Source organism: Urocitellus parryii, chromosome 2, assembly GCF_045843805.1.
Source record: "Urocitellus parryii isolate mUroPar1 chromosome 2, mUroPar1.hap1, whole genome shotgun sequence".
Taxonomy (NCBI): Eukaryota; Metazoa; Chordata; class Mammalia; order Rodentia; family Sciuridae; genus Urocitellus; species Urocitellus parryii.
The window spans coordinates 153,988,242-154,003,095 of NC_135532.1; the positions used below are offsets into that span (position 1 = coordinate 153,988,242).

General features: G+C 35.1%; 1 protein-coding gene across 4 annotated transcripts in view; it reads right to left on the bottom strand.

Moving 5' to 3' along the window:
- Nucleotides 1–209: 209 nt before the first annotated feature.
- Cblb (Cbl proto-oncogene B) overlaps nucleotides 210–14,854 on the bottom strand; it is a 196,875-nt gene continuing 182,230 nt past the window's right edge. For all 4 annotated transcript variants that reach the window (XM_026406444.2, XM_026406446.2, XM_026406445.2 and 1 more), the window contains one exon: nucleotides 210–3,534. In XM_026406444.2, coding sequence (XP_026262229.1) covers nucleotides 3,275–3,534 — 260 coding nt within the window. In that variant the 3' untranslated portion in view covers nucleotides 210–3,274. The remainder of the gene's footprint in view (nucleotides 3,535–14,854) is intronic.

Below are 14,854 nucleotides of genomic sequence, written 5' to 3' on the forward strand. Positions count from 1 at the left end.
TGCCACATTGGACAAGTTTTTTTTAAAAGGCATTAAAAAACAACAAAATGGTCATGGGGAAGAAAACACTTCACTCTCTTGCCATCTTCTTCTGGAAACTCTCATTAGAAACATAAAATTCCAGGTTATCAGGCAGTACCTGTATTATTTAAAACAAACGGTAATTTGCTTACAAATGGATGAGTTTGAAATTTTTTTTTGAAACCAGATTAGATAATTCAGTGCAAATTAAAGCTTCAAGTTGAAAATGTAAGAAGAAAAAATATGTCCAGGAAATGCTTCTGGAACTGAAAAATATTAAAGTTCACACACCAAAAACAACTTGCAAAGGTGTCTTCATAATATGAAATACCAAGTTAACAAATGAGCCCTTTGAGGTTACAATTGGGGCTCCATCATTAAGACTATTTGCAATGTGGGCAGAGAAACAGACGGGGCAGAGCTAAAGGTCTTGTCGCTGCATTCATGGAAGGAATTCTAAGTTGAGCATAAAATGCTTTGATTCAATTCTAGAAAATTTGGCTGTGATTATCAGATATCTAGGGGAACATAAACCCAAAACAGATTATGGAGATAAATGTACTGAAATATTATGATAAATTGTTCTACCCCAGAAATGTCAGGATTTTAAAGAGAGGATATTTGGTTGTGGGGGTTAATATTGGTCATGATTTTGTTGTAATCTCATGAATAATAAATATTGGCTTAAAGAATAATATTACCAAATCTTAAGAATTGGGAGAAAGGTTTAACTTACTGGATTACAGTGAAAGAAGGTTGGGAACGTTTCCTATTAACAGGATGTCACTATATATAATAAAAAATCTGGTTTAATTTTCTCCTCAAAAATTCTTTATGAGCATGACATCATAGGCAACGTGTAGCTATGAGTTTTCACCATAGTGTGACAGTTTCCCTTATTCCATTTGATATAAATTTTTGATTTATTTTACTTAATGAAAAAACTAATGGCTGCTACTGAGTACAAGATGCATAGAGATTTTGGTGGAGGCTAGAAAACTATAAAAGTCCCCTTCCAAAAAATTTTCAAGTCCAAAATTACTATATCATTGTCTTTTCTTTTTAATTTCTCACTGAAAATTTTCATTATTACTTGAAAACTGAATGAGAATGTACTGTTTCCTAATGTTCTTATTTTACTTCATTCTCTAAAACATCACAAAAAAAGTGGCAACTTTTGGCTTTTCGACTTCACCTATCATTGGTGAGTCATAAAAAGCCCCAAATATACAGTGCTATTCCAATGTGACATCAAAAACTGAAAAAACAAGTTAAAACTCATAACATGGAGTTCACAAAGCAAAAGAGAATTGTCAATGCTATTCTAAAAGTGTAAAAAAATGGTACTATTTACTCAAAGGAACAGCATCTAAGGCAAATTTAAAAATCCCCCTTTAGGGACATAACCAGCTTAGTCATCTGAAGAAATTCATACAAGAGTACAAACTATGCATGGCCTGTGAGTCCTCAAGAAAGCCAGACTGTAAAGAAAGGGTGTGTGTCACTTTGCAAAGGAATTTGCGAGTTCCCCGCCCTGGGTCAACTTGCCTGTCTGCACAAGTCTTGTACAACTTTAGTTTCATCAGACCTAGCTGATGTCCTATCATGTCCTGAGGAGAGTCTCACTCTCTGATGCATTTTTTTTTTTTTTTTAACAACACAAAAGTGATGGGTGAAGTTAAGAATGGAGTGGTAGAAAAATGCAGAAACCCACAATTTGTCCATAGTTAGAAAACTTTCTGTGGGTTCAGGCATTTTATATAGGGAGAGTTTTGTCTATCATTTCTTCACTAACTTCTCATTAGGAATGGGGGGAAAAAAAAAAAACTATTGGAAAATCCTGAGGCTATAATGGAAACCTTCCAGGTTTTGTCCATCAGAGACTTCTGCCATCAAAAATGCATATAAAAAACAACAAACCCATTATATTGGAATCAGCCTGTGAGAGTTTGTGCTTAAAAACACAGTGCCTAATAGTGCCAAGCACATTGTAGATGCTCAATAAATATTTATAGATCTATTAAAAGTAATAACATGGTTTCTGAAGAAACCTATTTTGAAAAAAGGCAAAATTATATTAATTTCTTTTACCTGACTGATTGAAGCAATGTGGAACAATGATCGCATCTACAAATCAAATATGAACCCGAATTTGGAAAGAGAAATTAGTAAGAATTTTGCAAAAACATTGCCACAGTAGCATTGAAACTTAACAGTGCACCAAAGATTTAATAATCCCATTGCAGTGTGAAGTGGATCCCATGGCTGTTCGAAACCAGGGTCTGATCGCACAAATAGGAAATGAAATCTGTTCCACTTTGGAAAAGATATGTCCATGATTTTATTTTTAGTTTAATATATTTTGGGGAGATGGCTTCCTGAAAGTAATGCAGGGCTAAGTATCAGGGGACCTCATTATATTACTTCAGTATGGCATTGTCTTGTGCAAGTGTATGTCTCTCACATCTGCAGTAGTTGCTTTCTCATGTTTTTTGATTTTTACAGCATTGTGGCACCCTGGGATGACAGAGACAGAACATGTGGAAAATTAAAGGTTACAAAACCTACCAAGAGAATCTCCTCTATATTACGTAAAAAACCCTTAGAAAAGGCAGTTAATTGACAAATATATGCTTTATACATTCAGGTTTTTTCCCATCTGTCAACAGTGATGGTTTCCAAAGAAAAGACTCAAAATGTGTATGGTCTTCACTACTGTTTTTCTTTTTTGCATTAGTTTGATATGTTGAAAATCAGAACCTTTAAAGCATCTTGTAAATGAGAGAAATGGAACTGGACCTAGGGGTTGGGCTTGGGGCATGGATGGCAGAGACCAAAATGAAGAGGTGCTTTAGCTGCTGACATGGACAGCAAGAGTTGATGGGAAATGTTACAGCAGACCTGACCACTCTACAAAGGGTCCGTCAAGAACACAGTACAGGTATCAAAAACAAAAACAAACTTCAACTTCGTCAACTTGTAAACAAGGAAAAGCATTTCACAGATTCAAAGTTCATGGGAAGTAAACGTCTTTAAATTATTTTTGTCAGTTCAACCCTGATTTAAAAGTATGGCTAGCAAAAACAAGGAAGCCGCAGAATCAACATCCTGAGCAAGTAACAGACTTCTGTGAAGCTGCACTCTGGCCTCCCTCCCGAGATGCTCTCCCTCTTGAATTCCATCTCAATCCTCTTTCCATACTCCTGGAATATTTGTCAACTTCTTTCCGCTGTGGTATCTACAGTTCTGGCTGCTATAGATTTAGACGTGGGGAGACTGGAGGAGGAAAGGCAAATTCTCGGAGGATGCTACGGGCCACTTCAACATTATTCTGGGCTATCTCTAAGGCTCTCTTCACCTCTTCAAAGGCATAACCCTCTCCCATGAGTTTTGCAATTTTTGCATCGACATTTTCCAATGCTGCCTCAGGCCCATGGGGTTTTCTGTGGTGAATTTCTGGTGCAGTCCTGCGGGGTCGTGGTTTGGGGGGTCTGGCTGGTGCTTGTGAACCATCTGTGTAGATTTTAAAGAGAGAGACCATTGAAACAGATAAAAATGAAGACATTAAAACATAGTGGTGTTATTTTAAGTAAAATAATATAATTTTCCACCATCTTTACAAACTTTTACCCTTCCATTTCATTGTGAGACAGGTAATATTCTCATTTTGAACATTAGAGAAGTTGTAGTAGAATATGTATTTGTAGTTCGAGAAATTTATGCATTCAATTTTAGATTTTACATTTTATTTTTCAAATCATATGAAATAAGAGGTACAGAAGGAAACTACTGTCTAAAAGAGGAAGGTTTTACTTTATTTAGCTGTACAATTTATCTTTCTGAACCCTGGCACAGGCTGTGGCTGATGGTCCCCAGAGGAAGAGTCTGGGGAGGTTTCTACCAAAAGAAACTCTCTAAGCTCATACATACACATGAGGACCACCCCCTCTATCCCACCTGTGTCACAGCAGAGAAACTCAAGACACTTTTTGTATGGTCTCTTCCTGCCTAATTTTTCAGATCTATAATTCTATGCTTTACTGAGGCTAGAGAAAAAAAAATTAAAAGAACAGAGCAAAGGCTTTGACTTTATTAATCAACAGGTTGAACAGAATTAAACATGACACTGTGCTCAACAATTTATCCAGATTCCCATGTAGCAGGATGTATACGAGAAAAAGAAAGGCTAGAATAAACATCAGGAGTGGAGAAATGGATTCTACATCAGTTTCCCAATGATAGTAGTTTCTCAAAGTGAAATCAATGAGATTGGTGCCCATGAATGAACAGTGTCCTTAAGAGAAAATTAATTCCAGGCCTCCTCCCCATGCAGATCCCAGGGCATGGCCTTGCTAACTGGACAGGGTATGTTCATCCCTATAGCTATACTCTGTACAGTACTTAAAAAGCCTATGTTACCAAAACGCAAAAGGATTAAATAAGAAGTCAAATTTATGCCATCAAACAGCAATACATTTCTAGACAAGTTTCTAGACAAGACTTACAGCTGGCAAATGCCAAGCAACAAATCCAAGGACAAGAAGCAAAAGTGAAGTGGCTCCAAGCCAAATGCCTCAGGCACAAAATGTCCCCTCTGGCTCCTGCTCTCTGCCTTGCTACCTATTCCAGTGGCTTCAGAAGGTACTGTACACTGACTGATATTTCCAATAATAATCAATTTAAGTCATAAAAATTGATTAGACACATTTAATATTTTCTTTTTAAATAAAGACATGGATGATATTTCTTTCCATGAAAAGGTAACCAAAAAAACAAAAATTATCCCATTCACAATTCTGGCAATATCAGCATTACCTACATAAAAATAAAAGCACCAGGATTAACATATTTGTTTCTACATGAAATTAGATAATAGCCTTATTTTTAATTTTTTGCTTCGAGGATAGTATCTAGTTTTAAAAAATATCAGAATTATAGGAAATGTATTTTAAAGTCTGCTCATATATAAGAACATGCAATTCCTTGATCTCGCTAAAATCTATATGGTTTTGCCTCTGTAATTAAACATCTGAAATCATTATGGTCTGTTAAATTGCATTTTTAGTAGGTTTTGTGATTCCATTCATTTTTCTATTAAATATTTTCATTACCAGGCAGAGAAGAACAATAAATTATACTTTGATTTTAATCATGTTAAAAAATGCTTATAAATTCTAGTAAGTTTTCCTTTAATCAACCATCATGAAATTCATATGTTGAAATAATTTGTTCTGAGGTACTTTTGAGGAAAGAAAAGCATCTAGACTTAAACACAAGTCATAAATACCTTGTATCCTGCTGGTAATTTTCTAAGAGATCTCTAATACTACTATTTTGATTTTGTACAAATTACTGAGAGGCACACACATGTCATGCATGTTTAAAAGGAACAGTTAACATTCAACTGAAGTGAGAAAGATACTGTGGCAGCTAGAGACACATCTAATAGCATAATTGGCAACTGTTAAGAATTATGACTTTGTTTGATAAACATGTGTATCTCTGATCTTGGCAGATAACACTGAAAAAGAACTTATCAGCCAGACCAAGAAAAGCAAGAACCTGAGAGAAGGTGGCTGACTAGAGGAGCCCAGCACTGGTATCCTCCACAAAGAACCAAAGTGATTCATGTATCACTGCATTCTGAGGCAAGTGACTGTGGAAGAATGCTGGAAAGCAGCAAGAAAGAGGCTGGAATATTGTAATTCAGAGAGCTGGGACAAAACCTTAGTAAGAAACACAAAATATGCTGGCATCTGCAGCCTCAGCTCCACGCCCACAGGAGGAGGAGTCTCCCATTTGTAGAGATAAGGGTAAAAGTGAGAGTCCTAGCAATCCTGGCTACTGGAATGGTTCACATTCCTCACAGGCCTGTAACTCACTTAGATAAATAACCTAAAAACTGCAAGGTAGCTTTGCCTTCAAAAAAGTTCTCACATCATTTCCTGGTGACCCACTGGGTGCTATAACCAAGAGACATCTGAGAAGGGAGCTATTTTCTGGGTTTGAACTGCTTAAGGGGTCAGAAACCTTGTGCAGTCCCATTTCCAGATTTTCCAAAGACATTTCACTGCAGTGGCTTGGAGAACAGCTGCCTTGCAAACCCAATTTAACTCTGAGTGACTCTGACCCATGCCTGCTTGGTGCCCTGCAGGGGATTGGTGTTGAGACAGAGGGAATGGAGTGCACCATGCTTGGGATTAGGGTGCTTGCCCTCTTAGATCAAGAATGAGGCCAGACATGTGTGAACTTAAGACAGTGCCAGGACTAAAGGCAGGTACAGTGTGTCCTTCCCCCTGCGCTGAGCATTCTGTTGCCTGTTGATGATGGGGCAGGAAGCTAACACTGGGATTCCCTCTGCTGCTGCCCCCACAAAGGCATGCTGGGGGGGCCTGAACAACTCTACTGCTTCAGCGTTTGCCCCACCCAGGGGTGCCAAGTGCAATTTTGCTCCGCTCTGGTTGAGGTTATACTCTTAGACTGGGGTACTACCACAGCGAGAGTAGTGAAGAATACCACAGTTCTGCTGCCACCCTACCTATGCAGCCACCTTCTGTCTGTGTACCATATCTGACCATGCATGGCTGTCAGGACTGCTTGTGAACACCAGAGAGGGGATGTTGCAGTTGCCACCACCACTTCTCCCTGTGCAGCATCTAGGTCCCCACCACTGACTAGTAGAAGACAGTGCTAGAGGCTTCTCTTATTATAGGGACAGCCATCCAGTGATCAGCCCTCACCCATTATTTTCTACACCATACGTGCCTGGGCTGCTAGGATGTCCCCACTTTTTTGTGGTCTGTGGTGACAATGAGTCTCTCCAACTCCAATATGGCACACCCTGCCCAAACTCACTAATCACTGCTAATGAAACCACAGGGAGATTAGATTAGGGTGTCAAACTAGAAACAAAGCCAACACTTCATATCAAACTAATCCCAAGACACACCTTCATGAGAAAGCCACTTACTAAGAAGACTCTGTAGAAGTGATAGAGATGATAGAGATATCTGATCTACCAGATGTACAACTATCAATGCAGGAACACAAGAAATTTGAAAACACAGGTAATATATCTCCAAAAGAACATAAGAACTCTTTAGTAACAGATTCCGAATCTGTTATGAATGAAATGCATGAAATGTCTGAGAAAAAAATTTTAAAAAATGATTGTAAAAATGCCGAAAGAGATCCAAGAGAATATAGATAAATAATTAAGTTAAGTAAGGAAGGTGGTGCAGAGATATGAATGAGGAACTGAGGAAAGAAGTAGAGATTCTGTAAAAGAACCAAATAGAAATCTTGGGAATGAAGATTTTACTAGAAATCTTACTAGAGAATTTCAACAATAGACTAGATCAAGCAAAAGAAAGAATATCAAAACTTAAAGACTTTTTTTTTTTGAAGTATACCATTAAGATGATGTGGATTATATATTCATTCAAAATCACTTTGGGACATTATTAAATGAACAAACATTAGCATTTTTCTGGAATACTCAAAGGTAATAAGAAAAATGTTAAGAGCCTAGAAAACTTATTCAATGAAATAATTGTAGAAAACTTCCCTAGTGTTGGGAAAGATATTAATGTTCACATCCAGATGAACCCAAACAGACATGACCAGAAGAGATCTTTACCAGAGCATATTATAGTCCATCAAGTACAAGACAAAGAAATTAACATCTCCAAGAGCAAAATGTCAAATCACATTTAAAGGCATTCCATTAGACTAATAGCAAATTTCTTAGCAGAAACCTCGCAGGCCAGGAGGGAATGGAATGACATACTCCATGTTCTGAAAGAAAGTAATTAATAACCACAATTACTATACCCAGTAAGGTACCTTCAAAAATAGAGAAATAAAGATGTACCAAGATAAGCAAAAACTAAGGGAAATCATGACCAGCATACCAGCCTTACCAAAGACACTGAAGGGAGTTCTACACCCAGAAGTGGAAGAAAGATAACTACCATGATGAGAATATGTGACAGTATACATCCCTGTAGAAGATAGATCAGAGAAGAGAATCAAACATTATCAATACAATAAGTCATCAAACACAAAGAATATTCAAAATAACCAGAACATCAACAAAATGATTAGAATAAGTCCCTACTTATCAATAACCTTGAATATAAACATGTTAAAATTTCCAATTAAAAGATACAGATTGTCCAAATAGATAAATTAGTCAACAGTATGTTGCCTAGAAGAAAATCACTTCACAATAAAGACATAGATACATAGACTGAAAATGAAAGGATGGAAAGAGTATTCTAAGCAAATGGAAATCTAAACTGAGCAAGAATGGCTATATTTACATATGACAAAATGACTTTTAAGACAAAAACTGCAAAAAGTTAAAAAAAGGTCACTATATAATGATCAAAGGATCAATTCAGCAAGAAAATCTAATAACTGTAAATCTATATGCACCCGATATTGAAGTAACCAACTTTATAAAACAAATACTATTTAGATTTAAAGGGAAAGAAATGTTCCAAAACAATGGTGGGGGGATTTAAACACCCCACATTCATCAACAGGCATATCACCAGAAAAATATCAACAAATAAGGAGTTATACTACAGATTAAATGGACTTAGACATTTACAGATTTATTGCATTCTATCCAATAGCTGAGAAACACATTCTTTTTAACAGCACATGGAACTTTAGATCTCAATACAAGTTGAACAAATAAAAAAAAATGAAATCAGATCCTGTATCTTTCCTGATCACAATGGAATAAAACTAGTAGTCAACAACAAAAGAAATTTTAGATAGTATAACAAATGAGTGGAGACTGAACAAAAGACTTCTGAATGAATGCTGGGGTCATCAATGAAGTCACAGGGAAATTTAAAAATTTCTCAAATGAAAATGGAAACATACTAAAACTTGTTTGATGCAGTAAAAGTGGTATTATTAGGGAAGTGTATAGTAATGAGCACTTGCATCAAAAAATTTCAAATAAACAACTTAACATAATACACAACTTAATATATCTCTTAAGGTTTTGAAAAAGCAAAACAAACCCAAACTCAAATTCAGAAGGAAACAATAAATATCAAAACCAATGTAAACAAAATAGAGACTAAACAAGCAATAATAAAGACAAATAAAACAATTGGTTCTTTGAAAACAAAATCAACAAACTTTTAGCTGGAATAATCAAGAAAGATGAGAGAGGATCCAAATAAATGAAATTAGAGACAAAAACAAGACATTACATCAACCAAAACTACAGAAATGCAAAGACTCATCAGGGATTATTATGAAAAACTAAGCTTACAAACTGGAAAAACCTAGAAGAAATGGACAAATGTCTGGATATAGATGACCCACAAAAACTGACATGAAGACATAAAAATATGAATAGGTAATAACAAATAATGAGACTGAATAGGTAATAAAAGTTCAACAAAGAAAAGCCCAGAGCCAAACTTTAAATGAGAAGTACTGACATCAATTTTCCCCAAACTATTGCAAAGAACTGAAATGGAGGGAACCCTTCCAAACTCATTCTTTAAAGCCATAAATCCATTACCTTCACCAGACAAGGACACAACGAAGAACACAGACCAATATCTCAGAAGAACAAAGATGTAAAAATTGTTAACAAAGGCCTATCAAATTGAATTCAATAGCACGTCAGAATGTCATTCACCAAGAGCAAGCTGTTTTCATCCTAGGGATGCAAGAATGGTTCAACACATGCAAATCAACAAACAATATATCACATCAACAGAATAAAGGATTAAAATCATGATTATTACAACAGATGCAGAAAAAGCATCGGATAAAACTTGGCATCCTATCATGAGAAAAGCCCTGAACAAATTAGGGATGGAAAAATTGTTTATCAACAAAATAAAGGCTCTCTATGACAAACCTACAGCCAACCTCATCTGAAAGGAGAAAAGCTGAAAACACTAATTTCCTCTAACATTAGGAGCAAGACATGTATATCCATTCTCACCACTCTTATTCAGTATAATACTAAAGGTTTTAGGCAGAGTAATTAGGCAAGACAAAGAAATAAAAGACATAAAAGAGGAACGGAAGAAGTCAAATTATCCTTTTTTGTATGGGACACCATTACAGACGCAGAAAAACCTAAGAAGACTATTAGAACTTATAAACAAATTCAGTAAAGTAATAGGATACAAATGTCAACATACAAAACCCTTTTTGTTTTTCTATATATCAACAATCAATTTGATGAAATCAAAATAGCTTTAAAAAAATACCTAGGTTATTTAAAAAAGAATACCTAGGGGGTAAACTTAACCAAGGAAATAGAAGACCTCTACAATGAAAATTACAAAAAAATGAGCACATACACACAGGAAAACCCTCACATGTTCATAGACTTGAATAATTAATATTGTTAAAATGTCCATACTATCCAAACCAATCTATAGCTTCAAAGCAATCCATACCAAAACATTAATGACATTCTTCATAGAACTAGAAAAAACAATCCTAAAATTTATATGGAAATACAAAAAACCCTGAACAGCCAAAGCAATCTTGAACAAAAAAAGACAAAGCTGGAGGCATCACTCTTGACTTCAAGTCATACTGAGATCCAGTCATACTGAGATCCACAGGAAGCAAAACAGCAAGATTTTGGCATAAAAACAAACACACAGACCCATGGAATAGAAAAGCAATCAAAGAAATAAACCTATGCCTCTAGAGCCAACGAACTGACACAAGCACGAAAACATGTTAGAGAAAGGAGAGCCTCAACAAATGGAGAGGACTGAAACTTGACCCGTTTCTTATCATATACGAAAACCAACTCAAAAACTCTGAAACTACTGGGAAGAAAAAATATAGGGGAACAACTTCAAGACAGGGAATAATTTTCTGAATGGGACTCCAATGCATAAGAAATCAATTCAAAAACTAACAAATGGGCTGACACCAAACTAAAAAGCTTTTGCATAGCAGAAGGAACAACAAAGTAGAGTCAACCTACAGAATGGGAATATCTGTCAACTATTTATCCAATAAAGGATTAACATAAAAAGCACATAAACATAAAAAACAAATAATAAAAAAATGAGCGAATGATCTGAGTGGCTACTTCTCAAAAGAAGAAATTCAAATGGCCACCAAGTATATTAAAAATATTTGGTATTATTAGCCATCAGAGAAATCCAAATCAGAACTATGATGAGATATATGTCATTCCAGTTAGATGGAAAATTATCAAACAACAAACAAAAATAACAGGAGAGGAGAATGTAGAAAATGAACTTTTCAATACCACTGGTGAGAATGCAAACTAGTACAGCCAATATGGAGAATAGTATGGAGGTTCCTCAAAAAACTAAAAATAGAACTCTCATGATCAAGTTGTCCCACTCCTGGGTATATAGTCGAAGTAAATGGAATCAGCATACCAAAGAGACACCAACAGACCCATGTTTATGGCAGTACTATTCACAATAGCTAAGATATGGAATTAGCCTAGGTACCCAGCAATAGATGAATGGATAAAGAAACTGTTACACCCCCCCCTTCCCCGCACACACACACACGCACACGCACACAATTTGAGTATTATTCATCCATAAAGAAGAATGAAAATCTGTCATTTGCAGCAAAATGAATGGAACTGGAAGGTACTGTTAAGTGAAATAAGTCAAACCGAAAGACAAGTACTTCACATTCATTCACATGTGAAAAAAACAACAAAAAAGATCTTAAGTAAAATAGGGATAACTAGGATTGGGAAAGGGTGGGGATGAGGCGAAACAGGATGTTGAATTTGATCAGTACACTGCACATATGGAAATGTCACAATGAACCCCATTAATATATATAGAGAACCTGTCTATATGGCTGTTCATGATGATAGTATTTTTGAACTCCAATGAAAATGACAGCATATCAAAACAAGTTCGAGAAAAGTTAGGGCCAAAGGATACAAAGAGTACATCTTCCTGGAGTACTCAAAGATGTGAGGACATTAATATGCTTTAGTTACTGAAATGCAAATGTACCAAGGAGTGAAGTGTAGGGCTTGCATGAATTTTTGTAATAAAACAGACTTGGAAGCCATTTCTTGCAGGCAGCTGTCTACTTTTAGCTAACACTTGTATTGTTCACAGTTAACACTTGTTTGGGGGAAGAAAGGTTTGAAAAGCCCTGGTTTAAGAGTAAATCTTGGTTCAGTTTTCATTGTTTGAACATTTGGAAAAGCAAAGAGAAAAGCTTTGAATGATACAGGAAATAGACTGATGTAAAACATGGCTGGAATACTACCTAGAATGATTTTTCTAGGTCATGCATACTAGATAGGAGCAGCAGGATCCTCAAAGAACTAAAAATTGGTTCTTGTAGGATGAACTAAAAACAATCACAGGTGATAAAATGGTGTGTGACCCTCCAAAGAATCCATAGCACATGGAGATCAAGCATGTCAGTGGCATTCAACTTTATTTGTTATAGGGGCAGGGAATAATCAGGAAAAACAAATTTCCACATATTCCTCTTACGCAGACTGTGGTGTTAAAAAAAAAAGTCAGTCCCACTTGTGGGTATCTACATAATCTACAGATAGGAGTCAATGGAACTTCCACTTCAGTGGTGTTCTTATTTCTTCCTTCATTATCTAAACTTTGCCCTTTCCCCATATTTTGAAAGATGTGTCTAAGAAGCAAATGCTACTATATTGACTAATTACATTTTTCATTTTCTACTTGTTATACTAAGTCCTGTTTAGCCATAACTATCAACCCAGTTTCTGTATTTCTAGACAAAAGCCAAGGTCTTTAATGTCTTAAGCTTTCTTCCATAAAAAGTTAGGGTTTCTGTTAGACTTTTAAAATACTACAGTAGTGTTTGACAGCACATAAAAATGATAAACTATCATACAATAATTTAAATGACATTTATTAAAAAAATTAATGATGTGGTAAGATATTTATGATACTATGTTAAATGTAATTGAGATAGAATTGCCATATTGAGTGTGATCTTAACTATATAAAAATGTGCATGAACAGAACATTAGAAAAGAGTGCTCCAAAATAGAAATAATGCTGCTTATTGATGATAGGGTTATAAGTGACTACTTTTTCCTACTGATTTTTTTGTAATTCCATTTTATGTCCCAATGTACTTGTACTACTTTTATAATTCATAAAATGACCACCAAAATGAAATAGACTCCGATCCCCTCTGTTAGTTTTATAGATCTGAGCTGCTCACAGTGACAGATTTTGCTAGTGTTGAAAGTACTGGAAGCATGTAGGCTTTTTTAAGGTCATGTGAAAATGACCAGAATCCAGGTTTTGAAATCACTGTACAGTTCTATCCCCTGTGTGAAGTGAAGCCATGATTTCCAGTTGAGATTTTTGCAAAGATGACTACAAAATATTGTGGTAATATAAAATTTACATTACATCCTTCAGTTTTCTTTTAATCTAGTAAAGGAAATATAGTATTAAAATTAATTCCTTTTATAATGAGATCTCCTATGAGATATATTTGTCAATGAGATATTTCACTAGTTACAAACATAATTAATACATGTTGCATAAAATTCTAACATCATTTTCAAGTGAAACATTGAACTTCCTTGTAAATACTAATGCTATGAAAAATCGTCAAGGTTAATTTTGTTCAGCACAAGAACTATAGATTTTTTAAAGAATTCAAACTCTAACAAAATATAATTATAAGCAGAAGGCAAACTAAACATTTTGTAAAAAGTTTAACAGAGATATTATAGATATGGCTATATGTTACATGGATGAATAACACACCCATGTAAAAGTAGCAAAAAATTTGCCCCATATACATTATATTATATGTGAATTTAATACTGGTTAGTTAAGTATATCATAAACATAATCAGAATAAGATTTATGTGATTAAATATAAATAGTTAACTTTAAAAATCTTGAAGAAAATTATAAAATATTTTCTCTGGGAAGAATAAAACATTTGGAAGGCTCTTTTGTACATGTAGACATGCATGTTTGTGCACACATTATATTTAGATAAGACAGATATTTTTATATTAATGAAACTATATTTTGGAATTCTTTAGAAATACTCTTCACAGAAACATATCCATAAATAAGTTATTAAGAATTATTTAGCTATCTATAAAAGATAATCGAAATTGAATTTATAAAGTGCAACAATCACACCAGAATTCTCATTTTAAGAGACTTTGGTAAAAACAGATTAGTTACTACAAAGTAAGGCAACTGGAATCCTGAAAGCACATAGCATCCTCTCATCCAGTCTCAGGTTGTGAATGGAAAGACTTAATTCAGAGAGCCAGCACAAGCTCTGTGCTTGTGTGAAATGTATCAGTGGACAGCCAGATAGCCCAGTGAGCTGTATGTGTGTGCAAATAATAGTTGGAAATCAAGTTTTTTTATTTTCTTTTGTGTTTGTGAAGACAGTTTATAGAGCATATTGAAATATTTGTTGTTATAGCTATATGGGGCCCTCAGAGTAATCATCAGTACTATTTTTATTGCTTAGGCAAAAACTAGATCGGGCTTCTTCTAAATGGCTATGTGGGGATATTTCAGCAAGGTTTTTGTTACTCAAAAGTTTTTCCTGAAATTCTTAGTGTAATGCTAATTGGGTTTTGTATCCCTGGGAATCATACATGTGAGTGCTGTTTTTCTGGGCTCCACAACACTCATATAATATAAAGAAAACAGTAAAGTAACTGTGAAAATAACACTGTGGCCACAATTCTTTCCATAACTTGAGTATGTTTTTTTCAATCCAGAGTTGGTGGTGTTGAAAATGTCATTTTAAATCAGTCGTGATAATTTTCTCAAAA